This window comes from Pituophis catenifer, unplaced genomic scaffold, assembly GCF_029215685.1.
Source record: "Pituophis catenifer annectens isolate HBS135680 unplaced genomic scaffold, rPitCat1.0.hap2 SCAF_3, whole genome shotgun sequence".
NCBI classification, from domain to species: Eukaryota; Metazoa; Chordata; class Lepidosauria; order Squamata; family Colubridae; genus Pituophis; species Pituophis catenifer.
Genome location: NW_027256883.1, coordinates 59,334,529 through 59,351,045, shown reverse-complemented (window position 1 = coordinate 59,351,045; position 16,517 = coordinate 59,334,529). Strand labels below are relative to the sequence as shown.

The following is a 16,517-nucleotide window of genomic DNA, read 5'->3' as shown; positions in this document are numbered from 1 at the left end:
TTGGATTTCACCACTGATCTTCAGATAAAGTGTTTCTTTACAAGAAGTTGTTCCTTTCTCATGAACAGACATATAAGAACTCTAGTTTTTAAATAAAAGAATAAATGGAAAACCACATGACAACATTTCTTAACTGAGTGTATTTTTAAGACAGTGCCGGCTGGCGACCCCCAAGGGGAGAGCCTTCTCTGTGGCAGCACCTGCCCTCTGGAATGACGTGACCCCTGAGATAGGCACGATATCAGACCTCCAAACTTTTCGTCAGGCCCTGAAAACACACTTATTCCATCTAGCCGGGCTGGCTTGATCCCATCCTCTCAGTTTTTAATTGAATTCAGTTTTAATTGGGTTGTTTTAAACTTCGGCCAAAATTATTTAATTGTTTTTTAAAGTGTTTTTTAAATTTTATATGCTATGTTTTATCTTGGCTGTACACCGCCCTGAGTCCTGCAGGAGAAGGGCAGTATAGAAATTAATTAATTAAATAAATAAATAAATAAATAAATAAATAAATAAATAAATAAATAAATAAATAAATAATCATTGGAACAGATCAGGAAAACTGTGGAAGTTTCAAAGGTGCTTTTTCAATAGGCAACTGGATTTTCTGATTTTTCTTTGAAAATGTTTTGCTTCTTATCCATGAAGCTGAAGAAGCTTCTTCGGTAAGAGATGAAATGTCTTCAAAGAAAAACCAGAAAGTCCAGCTGCCTCTTGAAAAAGCACCTTTGGGACAACCATTACCTGGATGACTGAGAATCTCCATCGATATATGGACGTTTCACAATATTTTTAAGACCCTATTTTCCAATATTTCTACTGAGAAAGAGAATCAGTTTAGTTTACTTCACTATCTGAAACTCTAGATCATGAGCTACAAATAGAGAAACCTCTATCTCTATTTAGTCTTGATCCTGATTTAGATCCATGATTTCCTTCCAGTGATTAAAGGATTATTGGTAGTGTTTTATGATCCTGTAGGTAGTCCCTGGTGCAGACCTATTTTTTTATTTTTTTAAATTTTCTATTCTTTAAAATAAATACATATTTTATATATTGCAAAATCTGAAATTGTAAAATTGTTTGCATTTTGTGAAATCCAACATTCTTGCCCAAGCATCCCAGTATTTCAAGCAGAAAAGCTAACATCTTGTGAGAGTCATAATTTTTTTAAAGTAATGCTTTTTAAAAAATTGACAGACAAATGGTGACAAGACAGTAAATAGTTTTCATTTTAGGTCCACTGTGTTGATCAGCAGGGGCAGTAATATAGTTCATAGGTGAACCGTCTCAAAATTATTTAGAAATGGGTTTTTGTTTCAATTCAGTTTAAAGTCCTAATGTTGTCTACTAATGCAACTTGCAGCTTGATACCATCCATATATAATATGTATGTCTCAAAGTGAAATATAATTCTCTTTAGATTCTTTAGAAATGTCTAGATAATTGTTTCTTCTAATCTGAAAAAAATCAGCAGAACAATGTTTCTTTTCTGTTGTTATTTAACTATGGCTCTAAAATGTTACCCAATTCCTGAAATTTGGCCATTAAAGCTTTCCAAAACCTCATCTAATGAAAATTATGTAAAATGAGTTACAGACCAACTAGATAATTTTAGTCCTGAAGCAGCCAACAGTACAATGCTATCTCACAGCTGGTATTCTGATGGCATTCATATGGGTCTATAATAAAGCATAAAACAATAAAGGCTTTGAAATTAGTGATAAAACCATTGATGGCTAATAGAAAAAGAAGTATAGAAAAGAAGAAAAGAATAGAAAACATGTCTTGTGTTTACAAATTAATGAAAATATTGCAGAAAATGTCAGTCTGTGAAGTAGATTTGACTATTGAGAATTTACTTTGATAGACACAAAGGAGATGAAGTGATAACACTGATAGAATACATTTCTGCAGGAGAAAAATAGTGAATTTCAAATTGTAATAATGGGTAGAGTTAACAAAGTCATGGTGCTATATATCCCTATGTAAATTTTACTACCATTAATTGAGAGGGGGACCCTTTTTCTCATTTTGTCTTATGGAAAATAACCCAATGGTTCAGCAGAAGATATTGCATAGTTAACCTTGCTACTTTAAATGAACTTGTATGTTCTACCTTTTTCTAAATGGAAGTTTCACATTTTATTGCAAATCATTCTGATTGTAGAAAAGCGGGATATAAATTATTTTAATAAATAAGGGATGTCCTGTTAAATTGTCAGAACACCTAAAGATGAAATATTTCATGCATAAAATATTTTAAAGCACTACTGCTAAATCATACATTATATTAATCCCATCACTGGAAGTAATGACAAGTTACTATTTAATAATCAAATTATTAAATAATAATTTGATTAGTGGAAATTAGTTTTCTAGAAGAACATCTGGTAGTTCTAAAGAAGATTCTTGAGGTTTAAATCCTTTATAAGTCTGAAGATTTGTAGGAAAGGAATGCTAAAAACATAATTTATTAACATTATGGGACTACAAGTTTAGGTTTTATTTTCTGCTAAAAGTAATTAATGGATTTTTCCTGAAACAATAAGAAAATAGTTGCATGCACTCAACACTAATGCAATATTACTGGCAACATTCTGAAAAAGAAAGAGCAGTATATCCATAAATATCATTACCTATATTATCATTTATTGAATAATAAATGATACCTATATTTATCATTTATTGAATAAATTTAACCTTTTTCAATTCATGCTTAGAACTTGAATAATTGTGTTGCTGATTTTGAATGAAGAAAACAGAAAAATAGACAATAGTTCCTCAATTCCCTTCCCCCAATCTATCAATTACTTATCTATTATCTATCTTCAAATTCTGAATACACAAAGAGATGGTGTCATCCTTCTTCCACTCCCGGATGATTTGAAATGAATAACCAGCTCTTCCTGGTTTCAGAGCTTCTAAGCACCTCCAGAAAAATCTAGGAATGAAAGATCAAGCTGTTTCTTATTGATGGAAGAGAATATACGTAGCCCAAGGTTGAACTGTGGGTACTTTGGTGCTCTATGAGCTTACATATTTGCTTACAGATGTTTCATTACCAGACTAGGTAACATCTTCAGTGCAAAGTTTGCTCTCTGTTTAAATCCAGTGATTTGACTGACAGTGTTGGTGGGACTTTCTCCTTGGTAGTTCCCTGATTAGGCTGTATATTTACTGCTTGATTATTTGTCTGAGTTGGTTGTTCCTTGATTAGGGTTACTTCTTGATTGTCTGGTGTTAATACAGGCATATTCCCTGCTTATCCAGGTGTTGATTGCTGAAGAGGTGGTCTTTTTGTTTCCTTTATAAGCTTTATTTATTGTCTTTTTTGAAGACAATTTTTGGTACATAAACACAGGTAATTTTTATTCCTATGTAAAAGTCTTCATGGTTTCATATACTTTTATGTTTTTATAATAACATTTTATTAAACTTATCAGTGTATAAAGTACAAATGCACATATTATGTTTGTGTGTGTACACAAATACACACAAACACACATAGAGCAAGACATATACACAAATTATATACAAATGCAAAATGGTTCAAAAGTGATGAAATATTTTTGTTTTTGTTTTCGTTGCTTTTTTTCTTTTTTCACAATCTTCCTGTTTTAATCTGCGATTATTTTTTTCACAAGCATTTCAATAATGCATCATTTTACCATTTGCCCAGGTAGCTGATGTAGAAAGACATCCTTCAGGCAGCTACTTGGAAACTGAAGGTGAATTCCTCCTAGATCAGGCATCTAGGAAAATTGAAACTTCACTGCTTTTTTAAAAGAACAGCAGAATATAAACCGTAGGAAACTTAATTAACTTAATTTGGGTTTTGCTTTCAGTTGTTTCTCAGTCCTGAGAAGCACATTTCCACAAAAACATACCTAATTTAGATATACTTTTTCATCTTTAAAACCAATATTCCAACCATATGAACAACATTACACAATTTTATGTACGGTTTAATTGTTTGGCTACCATGAATTAATAAATGCCCTAGTCCCATGCTCCCATGCATAAGAATGGATGTAGAAATACAAGATATTTGTGATCTATCCCATGAGAAATTGTTTTCTTCCAATATGATCTATCCTCAGCCAACTCTTTTAGGTCTCTCAGAGATGCATTCCTTGCCTTTGGAATGTTGTTGTCTTCTTCTTCTTCTTCTTCTTCTTCTTCTTCTTCTTCTTCTTCTTCTTCTTCTTCTTCTTCTTCTTCTTCTTCTTCTTCTTCTTCTTCTTCTTCTTCTTCTTCTTCTTCTTCTTCTTCCTGCTCCTCCCTCTCCTGCTCGTCCCCCTCTTACTCTGGATATAATATGTCCAAACTATGAATTGAACCTAATTATTTGTGCCGTGAGTGTTGCTTATTTTCAAGGATCTGGCCCAATAACTCCAGCACACAAAACAGATGTTGAATCAGCAAGTGTTTATTTACAACATGTCTATCTATCACAGGTGGTCAGCTGGAACTGGACTCCGGACCGCATGGATAGAGCTTATATACCTTGGAGGTGGAGTTAAAGATGAGGAGGGGTCAAGAGGTGAAGGGGGCTGTGGAAGTTAACCCTCACAGGTTTTTGCCTCGTGGTGTGGGCATATGGGTTAGGCATTTATACGTGACAGTGAGAACTCTGGTTTTATTTGTTCTATAATTGGTCTACATTCTTCACGAACATGGATTTTTCCTTTTGTATAGAGGAATAAACATGTTAAACTATCATACAGCCATATGTCTACATACAGCTGTAGACAAACCATATGCATATTTTAGCATTTCTCCAGTTACACCATTTACACCTTCCTAGATGACTTCCGGTTCACCAGTTTTTCAACATTATTATTTAAATTATGTTCTTCAACATGTGACATTCATCCCCTCCTCAAAAAATCACTACAGTACTTCTTATAGTTTTTCTTTAGTTTTATTCCAAACAATTCCACTGCTTCCGTCCTTAATTCCATTCACTCTGTTGGAGGTACCTTATTTTTTTTAACCCACTTCAGAATCAGTATCTTTTTTTCCCCATCAAAACCACTCAGAACTTTTTGTGCCTCTTTATAATTAAACCATTTCTTTCTTTTAGTGACTGCATTCTTTGCAATTATAAATGTATTATCTATGCACATTAAATAATAACCTTCTCTCACAATTTTTTTCACCAGTTTTTTCTTGTTAATTTCCCCCTCCTCAATCCATTCATTTTATCATTCCATCAAACACCCTTTTCATTAGAATAGCTCCACCCTTTTCAGCAGCTCTTTGTAATATTCTTTTCATTCTCAGCTTCTGCAGGATCTTTCATTATAACCATTTTTCATTTATTCTGCTGGGAGGCCTTTTAATCTATCGTCTATACTTTTTCATACAGGACTGATACTTATTCATCTTCAAAACATTCTACTTTCCTTCTACTTTCTTTCACTTTTCTTCATTTTTTTTTAAAAAACCCTCCATTCTGACATTGCCAGAAAAACACTAATCCTCCTTCTTATAGAAGCTCTCATTACTCTTCACTAATTCTTTCACTCTCACCAAACCCAGCAAAAAATATTCATTTAAATTCATTCTATTAAACATTTTTTTTTAAAAAAAGTCCTTTTCCTAAACCAGTGATGGCTAACCTTTTGGGCTCAGCATGTCAAACATTTGGAAAATGCCTCACTTGACTCAAGTTAGCACATTTCTACAAAAATAAACCTACTTGCTTTTTCATCCTTATATCACAATGTTCCAACCATATGAACAATATTCCCCATTTTTATTTGGTTTGTATTCATAAATGAATTAGCCCCATGTATATAGTGCCCCCATGGATATAGAAATACAAAGCCTTTTCTGAGCTATGTCGCATTTACAGGTAGTCCTCGACTTATAACCACAATTGAGCCCAAAATTTCTGTTGCTAGTGAGACAATTGTTAAGTGAGTTTTGCCCCATTTTATGATTTCTCTTGCCACAGTTATTAAGTGAATCATTGCTCTTAAGTTCTTAAGTTAGTAACATTGGTTGGTAAGTGAGTCTGGCTTCCTCATTGACTTTGCTTTGTCAGAAAGTCGCAAAAGGCAATCACATGACCCCGGAACTCTGCAACCATCATAAATATGAGTCAGTGGTCTTTCTTTACACTCTGTGTGTCTTAGCTGTGTCATGTGTGCGTGTGTGCATGTGGACACACGTGCATGTGCATCGTTATCTCTCTGTCAGCTACTTAGGCATACATACAGTGGTGGGATTCAGCCGATTCAGGCTGGTTTGGATGAACTGGTTGTTAAATTGCTGGCTGGCCCAGCCTGGCCTGACTTATTGGCCTCGCAAATCTTGGTTGGTGCTTTAGAGTCACACTGCGGCATAGCTGCAGTTCTGCTTTGGCTCCCTTGTCTTGACTACGTGGCCATGCGGCCCAGCCTGTTTGCCTGCCTTTGCTGCGGCCTATGATGCAGTGGCCTCCTGCTCATCTTGGCCTGCTCCCAAACGGCCACCTTGGGCATTTCCTGATCACTCCAGCAGCATAACAGGTAAACACAGCCGGGTGCCCCCTCAGGGAAGCGGGGTTGGGAAGGGTGGTTGACCTGCGCCCACCTGGCAGCTGGTCATAGCCTACGCCCATCTGATCGCCTCACCCTACAGCCAGTCCCATAGGCCTACGCCCACCTCTCACCTGGGTGGCAACTGCCTACCCCCGTTGGATCACCTCGCCCTGCAGCCGGCTGTATCCAGGCCTGGCTTCATCCCAAACAGCAATCCCAGCACCGATCCAGAGGCCAGCACTGCCTTGCAAGCCAGCCAGCCTGCCTAGCCTGAGCCCAATAGACTCCTGGCCAGTCTCCCGGGAACCAGGTGATTCTACGCAGCTGCTGGGTCTCACCTGCCAGCAGGTGTGGGGGGGGGGCAACCAGGGAGCACAAGGCTACGCAGCCTGCATCTTTCCTCTGCCAGCCACTCCTCCCTCACCTGCCCACTAGGCCGAGCTCTTTGGCCAAGTGTGGACCGTTGCTGTGAAAATGGTGTGAGCCCAATGGGCTGGAAGGTAAGGTTGACGGTGGGGAAGGAAGGTCTGCTCTGGGCTTGCTGCGATCAGTCAAAGGGCTGCCTTGGGGGGGGCACATTGAGGCTCAGCCGCCTTTCGGGCCCAGCTTTGGCTTCCATGGGGCCTCTGGGTGGGAGGCTTGAGAGAAAATGCCTCCCCCAAGGGTTGGCCACTCACCCATCTGCTGGCTTGGCTGGCCTGGAAGCGGCATGTCTCCTTGTCGTGGGCTGGATGCAGGACCTGAGGCAGAGAGGAGGTTGACCAGGTGGCATCTCAGAGCAGGCACCTTTGCCTCACTGTGTCGTCCCCCCCCAACGAAGCGGCTCTTCGGCTGAGCACAGCAAGCCTGGAGCAGATCTTCCTTCCCCGCCATCAGCCTTACCTTCCAACCCATGGGGCTCGCACCATTTTCACATCGATGACCCACGCTTGGCTGAAGCACTTGGGCCGGCGGGTGGGCAAGGGAAGGGCAGCTGTCAGAGGGCCAATGTGGGTGGCATAACCTTGTGCTCCCTGGTCACCCCTGCCTTGCGCCCACTGGCAGGCGAGGCCCAGAAGCTGCAAAGAATCTAGGCAGGGGGCAAGATGCGAGCTGGTGGAGAGCCGAGCAGCGATGACTCATCCTGGCTCTCTTTCCCCTCTGCCACCAGCCACAGGAGGAAGGTAAGGTTGTAGTCAGAGCCAGCTGGGAAAGCCAAACTGCTGCCCAGCCCAGAGCTGCCGGTGGGGATGGGCGAGGCTGCAGTACATGCCTCGCTTGAAGTTCCCAGCCCTTTGTTGAAAATCTCCCAAAAAGAGGGAGGGGAGGAAGTCCCACCCCTGGCCCCTTTGTTGGGCCCGGAAGCCTTGCCTTCCGGCCTTTCCAGGCAACCTGGGACTGAACGTGATTGTCCCTTCATGCCCAGTTTCTGGGAGACTGGCCTGGAGTCTGTTGGGCTTGGGCTTGGCAGGCTGGTGGCTGATTCGCGAGGCAGTGGTGGCTGCCAGACCGGAATAAAGCCGGGCCTGGATATGGCGGGCTGCCCTCACCCAGGCAGCTTCAAAATTAAATGCTTCCTTTTCTTGCAAGTACGTACAAATATCATTAAAGGGTGAAATGATGAGCAAAGGAGAAGGGAAGTTCTGTAACCAGAAAAACTGAGAATGAAAACAATTAGAAGTGGTTCTTTGCGAAGGATCTGTGAAAGTTTTGGAATATTGCAATAAGGCCCAAGAAAAAAAATAAAGCAGAAAGATTTAATTAAAAGAGAAGAGAAAGAATGGTAAGACATCCACTGACTGCTTTGAAAATGCCTTTCAAATTTGTTTTCATTTACAATGGATTGGAAATATTTGCTTGACTATATGCTTTAATGTTCAAAAAGAATAATCTTTATCAGTATAAACAGAGATGTATTCTTCAAGCTTTAGTGCATTTTGCAAAAATCATGTAGAATGCAGAAATAAGAAGAAATTTCCTGACAGTGAGAACAATTAATCAGAGGAATGGGATGCCTTCAGAAGTTGTGGGTATACCATCACTGGAGGTTTTTAAGAAGAAATTTGTTCATAATAGTATAGGGTCTCATGCTTGAGCAGAGGTTGGGCTAGAAAACCTCCAAGGTCCTTTCAACCTCTGTTATTCTTTATAAATCTCTCCAGTCTTACCAAGAGAATGGTGATAAACAATACTTGGAAATGTGCATCAGGTCTTCTGATAACAACATCTTATCTTATTGGCTAGTATCAAGGAGATGATGACTTTGAAAAAGCTTCCTCTCTCACCATAACATGCAAGACGAGGCAAGGACTGGCTGGGAGGGGAGGGGTGAGGAGAGGCCAGGCGAGGTGCCCCTCGATGTGAATGATACCGAGTTGGCCATGCCCACTCAGTCACATGCCCACCCAATCACATGACCACTAAGCCACGCCCACCAAGCCACGCCCACAGATCTGGTAGTTAAAAAATTTGAATCTCATCACGGCATGCATAGCATTTTTATGAGAGAATACATGGTATCTTCAAACTTTTTCCACCTTTAAACCGTGAGGCTTCTCTTCAAAATCCATCATGTTTCTATTTAAATTCTCTGCATTTTCTCTTTTTTAACAGTTCCTTCCGTTTAATTTGCAACTTTCTCTGAATCATGCTGTTAAATATTCTTGGAATGGGCTGCAGGTTTTACTCACACCCCCTTGGTGTGTCTCAAATTGCCTAACGGTTCGACTGGCAGCTGCTCCTGTTTTGTAAGTGGCTGCTGAGTGGGATGAGCTCTCTTTTAATCAACCTCCATGCTGTTCACTTAAACATGAAATCCAAAATGGAAATAAGCACATGCGAGTATTGAACAAAAGGAAGAAAACAAAACTAGTTGTAGAATCGTCATTAAAAATTAATGCAAACTGTAATTTAATTATACTTCACACAGCAGCTTGTAATGCCAAGAAATATACTTTTAATGCATATACTGCATCTTAACACACACAGAAACACACACAGTAGCAGCTCAGTTACACAGTTAAAGAGTATCTTTTATTTTTTTCCCCAACAACTTTAGGAAAATGTGTATGAAAAAAGGTTAATTTGTGCTCACATGTTTAAACCTTAGAAGGAAACGGCATTGTAAGTGCCTTTAGCACCATTTGCAGATGGTCCAAGAGCAGTGATGGGTTGCTCCCAGTTCGGTCCGGTTCTATAGAACTGGCAGTAAAACCAGCGGGAGGCTCTGCACACCTGCCACAATGTTATCATGGGTGATCTGCGCATGTGCAGAAGCTTCTGCGCAGGTGCAGAAGTGCACGTGCGTGCTCCCGTTGCAAACTGGTAGTAAAGGTAAGTACAACCCACCCCTGCCCAAGAGACATCTTTCATCACTTAATTCTAAGACACAATAATTACTGTATATGTAGAAGTTCTCCTTGATCAAAAAGATATACCTTCATTTATAAAGAACACCAAAGGTAGGAATTTTTTGCTGAAGGTACACTGACTGGCAAATGCATGGGTTTCACTTTTCACTATGGATATTTTACTGGGTAATCTAAAATATGTCAGTTATGAAGGACAGGTATATTTTGGCAGTCTCTCACAGGAATTAAAATGAATTATAACAAGACAGGCCAGTTTTTTGCTAAGCTATTGCCATATATAGCATCTTGACAAAGATGGAGAAACATAGCCCAGATGTTCCAAGGAGGAAGAACTAAACGATGGGTGCCCATCTCGAAAGTGAGAGAGGTATCTAATATCTCCCTTTGCTACCCAGACCAAGGAAAAGCAATACATTAGAGGTAAGGGTTGAGGAAGTGGTGGTATGGTGACAAGATCAAGCACCAGAGCTTGGCTGGAGTTTGATGGCTGGGAGGAGAATGGACTAGACCAGGGGTGTCAAACTTGTGTCATGTTGCCATTACGTGACATAACATGACGTTTTTCCCTTTGTGGAGCTGGGGTGGGTGTGGCCTTCATGTGACACATCCAGTCCCTGGGCTGCCAGTTTTACACCCCTGGCCTAGACTGATCTTTTGGGAAGTCCATTCAAGTATTTGCAAGATAATAATTGTCCAGGAGCAATAGGTTTTCATGTTCATTGTGGTATACATTTTTATATGGTCCACTTTTCAACATTAGTTTTTCAACATTCTACAGTTTTTAAAATTGCTCTTTGCTTTACTATTAGATGGATATCCTTTGGTGATGTAAAATAATGAAGTTGACTGTTTCACCAAAGGGCCACCCCTAATTTTTATATGTGGAAACATAACATATTAAAAAGAGGAAGGGATTTAAATCATACAATTATGGCTACCATCTTTACTCTTTTCAGTCTCCCTGAATTACTTCTCTTCTCGTCCTTTATTAGACCTTTTCTTGTGCAGTTTTTTTCTTCTATTTACTACTCTTGATTTTTTGGGATTTTTTGGTACCAGGAACAACAACAATCGTAATTATTTTAAGTCAGGCATTCAAAAGGAAACTGAAGTGCTGACTCTAAAAAACAGCCAAGGGGCCAAATGGAACTTAGGAAAGTTGTATAAAAAAACCAGACCAGACCAGACCAGACCAGACCAGACCAGACCAGACCAGACCAGACCAAACCAAACCAAACCAAACCAAACCAAAACCAAACCAAACCTTAATCTAGTAAATCCTAAATGGAGCTGAGGAACCTAATTAAATTGTTGGTTCTGAAGGGTCTACACGAAACATACTTTTCTCAGAAACAATGATGGTTCATTGACTTTGGTGGAGGAATTGTTCAAGCTGTTTAAATGTTAATTAAATAAATGTATTGTCCCTCTTGATATTGAAAAAGAAAAGGTTTTCCTGTCCAGTTGTGTCTGATTCGGGGGGGGGGGGTGCTCATCTCCATTTCTTAGCTGAGGAAGCCAATGTTGTCCAAAGATCCTTCCATGGTCTTGTGGCCAGCCGAAGAGTCCAGAATGCTATTACCTTCCCACCAAAGTGGTACCTATTCATTTACTTGCATTTGCATGCTTTCAAATTGCTAAGTTTGCAGGAGCTGAGGCAAGTAATGGGAGCTCACCCCATTGTACAGCACTTGGGTCTCAAACCCAAGCTGTCAGGTTTCCAGCTGAAAAGCTCAGCATCTTTAACTGCTGAGCCATCGCACTCCTTCTTGGTATGAGAGTGGGCATTAATCCTAAAAGACCATAGAGATCCAAAGGTAAGAAACCACTCTTTTTTTGTTTTAAATGGCATGTTTTGGCACTTGAGGAAAACAGCAACAACAGCATCAATTAACATGGCATAAACATAAGCACAAAATCTATTAGAGTGTAAAGATGAGTTTGTTTCCTGCAACAGATTAATGGACTGTTTCTGAAATTCAATATACTCCTTTTTCTGTCCTTGTGACAGTTCCCATTACTTCTAAGACTTTGAGCAGCAACTTAGCCTGATTGCCTTCATTATGTATATACAATCCCCACTTGAAGCATCTTTGAGAGATATATAGGGCGGTAACATATAGCACTGATATTGTGTATCAGCACTCCCAAATTTCTTTTCTAATGTTACTTGAGAATCCTGTCACTATTGCCTTTTGTGTCTTTGTAACTAGTGAGAAACAACTCAATAAAATACCAGTTTGCTCTAATCACCCCTGCAATAGTTTAATTGCTTCTTTTTTATCAGTTCTGCCACTCAGCAGAAGAAAGGGCATTCTGATTTTATTACAGATCAGAACCAAGGTGAACATCAACAGTTCCTTGTGACTAAGCTAGGATTTATTTTATGGGCCTTCCCCCTACCCCAAGCTTTATTATCTGATTTTGTTACCACTTAGGGTAATTTGTCCTTTTAATGCTTAACTTCTTTCTATAAATCTTTTCATTAGCTTTTATATTTCTTTTGAACAACATTTGAATGACTGCTTTCCCAAATACTAACCCTAGCTGGATTCTGCTGAAAATGTTAGGGCTATCAGAGCTAGACTGCAATATCTTGCAGAAGGATTCCAGGGTAGCAAAGACGCATGGAAAACTCTTTGTTGCTGCCTAGTGATTATCCAGAAAGTTGCAGCCCAAACAGGATAGGACTGCAACTGCTTTCTTTCCAAATAAGTTCATGTGCTGCAGTGTTTGCATGTTATGTACATATAAGACTAAAGCCACAGACCTCGATACATGACTTGGCTGTTTGAAGGATTACCTACCTGGAGAAATCGGTCATGTTGAATACATTTGGGTCCCTCTAACCATGCCATATATTGTTACCTAGGAACTGTATTTCCTGCTGAAATAGCATCATCCCCCCCTACTCCAAAACAATCCATACAGCTCCCACCCTGATGATGTTCAGAAAGTCATTGAAAACTTGGCTTTCCTCCCAGGTCTTGGGCACAGTGATGGTTGAGTCCCTCAAGGGCATTTGTTCTTACATAGAGCCTTCTGGATACTTATGCTCTTTTTCCTTTTTTAATTGTACTTATCTTTTTTTTTTTTTAAATTGTAAGCTTGCCAGATCCTTCTAGAGTTGGGCAGTCTCTAAACTATATCAAATCAATAATAAAGCCAACACTGCATTAAATGGATTATATAACTGAAATGAGTTTTGAGTCTACTCTGTGGGATTGCAGTTAGACAGAGTCCTTACTTCTTCTGCCCTCTTTAATAATGATAATGTTAAATAACTATGTGAATTAATAGCGTTAATATTGGTGTTAACATTTTTATGAACATTATAAACAAATGTTTATGAATATATGAAATTAAGTCTCTCTCAGAAATAATTCATGCTGACTTAATGTTTTGACCACAAGTATAGAGACAATTGGTCAGCCAAAGGTTTGCTGAATGAACATTAGTAAAAGCAACAGAATGCTAGAAGAAAAAGGGGGGTGGGGAGGTCGATCTACACAATGTTTCATGGTGATCTTTTTATTTCTTTCTCAGCCATGACTACATTGTGGAAGATGTTTTAGTGGCCATATTCTACAATTCTTGAACCACTTGACTAAGAACTGTTCATTTGCTTATCTAGTTTATCTTTCAGGATAAGCTTAAAATATTTTGATTTGGATAAGCTTCAAACCATTGAGTTTTTCTATTGCTAGCTTGGCAGCCTGGCTGGGAGGTGGGGAACTGGGCCAGTTTGACTTGTGTAAGCGGCCGGCTGGTGCATGCAAGTGATAGTACCCACCGGCCTGCTGCTCATGCACATTGAGTTGTGCATGTCCTCCGCCAGCCACTCACGTGGGCCAATTCAGAATAGGCCACAGCCCAGTAATGGGCCTTGGTCCAGGGGTTGGGGATCCCTGTCCTAGGGCAGCATTGTGTGAAAAAGCAGAATTCTTCTCTCTCACTCACTGTATCTGAGAAAAGAAAGCATTAGGTATTAGAAAGTACTTTTATATCACCTGGCTTTACTGATATTTATCTCATTATTATTTTAATGAAAAAGTCATTTTTATATAAAGGAAGTAGGTAATCTGTATTTTAGCTGACCCATTATAATTAGTAGTCAAAGGTGATGCGAGTTACAATTCAAGATCATCTCACTTACATGATAAACTATTAACTATATGTATATTACTTAAATATAATATGCCTGTCTGCATCCAGGAAAATTAATATCTTTGATCTTGGATGGGGTTGAATTACTCCATGCATAATCTTGGGATTCTAGTAGACTCACAGCTCCTGCTCAAAGATTAGGTGGCAGGTGTGGCAGTTGTGACTAGTTTGCTCAACTTTGTATAACAAAAAGGTTATACCCTTTTTTTGGATACGGAGGCTTTCCACTCGGTCATTTATGCTCTGGTCATCTCTTATTTGGATTGTTTCAATGCACATTACATAGAGTTACCCTTGAAAAGTATATGGAGGCTTCAGTTGGTACAAAGTGAGACCAATCAAACAATTTGGGGTTCCCAAAGACTGGCACATGTAATATCAGCTCAAGCACATGAGCTGCAGCCCAGCCTGCTTCTGGGTTCAAGTCATGGTATTGGTTATCACCTTTAAAGCCCTACATGACATGAAGTCAGAACCATCCATTACATCATCCTTTCCCAACCAGTCAGACAGGGAAAATATGTTGTGGGTTCCATTAGTCCAGCCCAGCCAGCCCAGCCCAGCCCAGCCCAGCCCAGCCCAGCCCAGCCCAATCCAATCCAATCCAATCCAATCCAATCCAATCCAATCCAATCCAATCCAATCCAATCCAATCCAATCCAATCCAATCCAATCCAATCCAATCCAGAATTAAAATACATTTATAAAATAACTAGTATCTTACAAGTGAGATTCAGGATGTAGCCTATTTTAAAAATTCTATTAAGTTTGATATCTAAAATTACAACAAAGTAAAGTAATTCAGGAAGAAAACCTTCTGTGCCATTGCCCCCAGAAGTGAGATAGGTTCCCATTCTACTGGCCTTCTGGAAGGACATAAAAACATGGCTCTGCAGCTTTGCTTGGCACTCACAGGGATGCAGGCAGATATTTGTATGACATTTTTCTTTTGTTTGTTTGTTTGTTTTGGCACCTTTGAGTCATTTTTCGACTACTAGTGACTGCCTGGACAAATCCCTGCAGATTTCTTGGCAAAGTGGTTTGCCACTGCCTCCTCCTGAAGGCTGGGAGGATGACTGGCACAGGATAACTCAGCTGGATTTGTGCCTAAGGAGGAACTAGAACTTATGATCTTTCAGTTTCTAGCCTGATACCTTAACCATTACATCAAACTGGCTCTCAATTCATAATTAACATTGTATTAACAATGTTATTAATCCTTGAGACAGAATTGCCCATAGTGAGGTGCAAAAAAAGTCAGCTAGATGGTAGTTTTGATCTAGATCAGGGGTGTCAAACTCAATTTCACTGAGGGCCACATCAGGGCTGTGGTTGACCTTGGGGGCCTGGGTGGGCATGCCAACTGGGTGGGCATGACCAGCTTGACACCACTCCCCAAACTGCTGGCATCTTTCCTCTTTGCATTGGGTAGACTGGGCTGAAGCCACGCTGGCCTGATGTTTCCTATTCGCATTGGGTAGACTGGGCCAAAGCGACGTGGGTAGACCGCAGGCTGAAGTGACAGGGCCCAGTCCCTTACATTTTCCAGGACGGCCCCATGGACTGGATCCAACCACATCGCGGGCCGGATCTGGCTCATGGGCCTTGAGTTTGACAACCCTGATCTAGATAATTGCCATCAATTTGAATTTCTGACTTTTCCCCAGAAAAGTCAGAAAAACTAAGAAGCAAACAGGATTATTGGGAGGGGTGAAATGCTACTGATTCGCTCCGGTTCGGGAGAATGGTAGTGATAAAAACTACCAGTTTGGGTGAACTGATAGTAAAAGAAAAAGCTACCAGTTCAGTTGAATCGGCAATTAAAAAATCTACCGGTTCCTCTGAACCGGTATTTCCGACGATCAGTAGGGTTTAGCTTTGCTAGAAAGCAAGAAATCCTGTTTTCTAGCAAAACTAAATAGCGTGCCACAGTTGACCCCCCCCTCACTGTTCTACTTACCTTCCCAAGCCTCCTTTTGGCGCGTACTGCACAGCGGGGGGGGGGGGTATCAGCTGTGCAGCGAGGTTTAGCTAAATCGTGTGGCACAGCTGATTCCCCCCTTCTACTTACCTTCTCAAGCCTTCTTTTGGTGTGTACTGCACATGTGCGACCAGCGAACCAGTAGCAAACTGGTTTGGATTTCACCACTGATTATTGGGTGTTCATTTGTAGTGATGTTACGAAACTAAATAGCCTAAACCTAATGCAGGGTTGCTTCCACCCTGCAAATCAATAATGCCCATACACTAGGAGTAGTAGCAGATGTGGCCTTTAACTTCTCTGAGGTATTTAAAGAAATAGAGGCTGGATACTTTTTAGAAATATTTGGGTTCCTGATGCATTCACTATAAATATAATCCAGAGAAGCCTTGAAGCTGTAGCTTGCTCAGCTTTTGTCTAAATCCATCTTTGACTTCATTGATACAGATAAATGATATTCTTGGCATAGCCTATAATAGATTTGCA

General features: G+C 40.1%; 1 protein-coding gene across 1 annotated transcript in view; it reads left to right on the top strand.

The window, feature by feature from the left end:
* The first annotated feature begins 7,646 nt into the window (after nt 1-7,646).
* NETO1 (neuropilin and tolloid like 1) overlaps nt 7,647-16,517 on the top strand; it is a 98,323-nt gene continuing 89,452 nt past the window's right edge. The window contains exons 1-2 of the mRNA XM_070940993.1: nt 7,647-7,696; nt 10,943-11,156. Of these exons, the coding sequence (XP_070797094.1) occupies nt 7,647-7,696; nt 10,943-11,156 (264 nt within the window). The remainder of the gene's footprint in view (nt 7,697-10,942; nt 11,157-16,517) is intronic.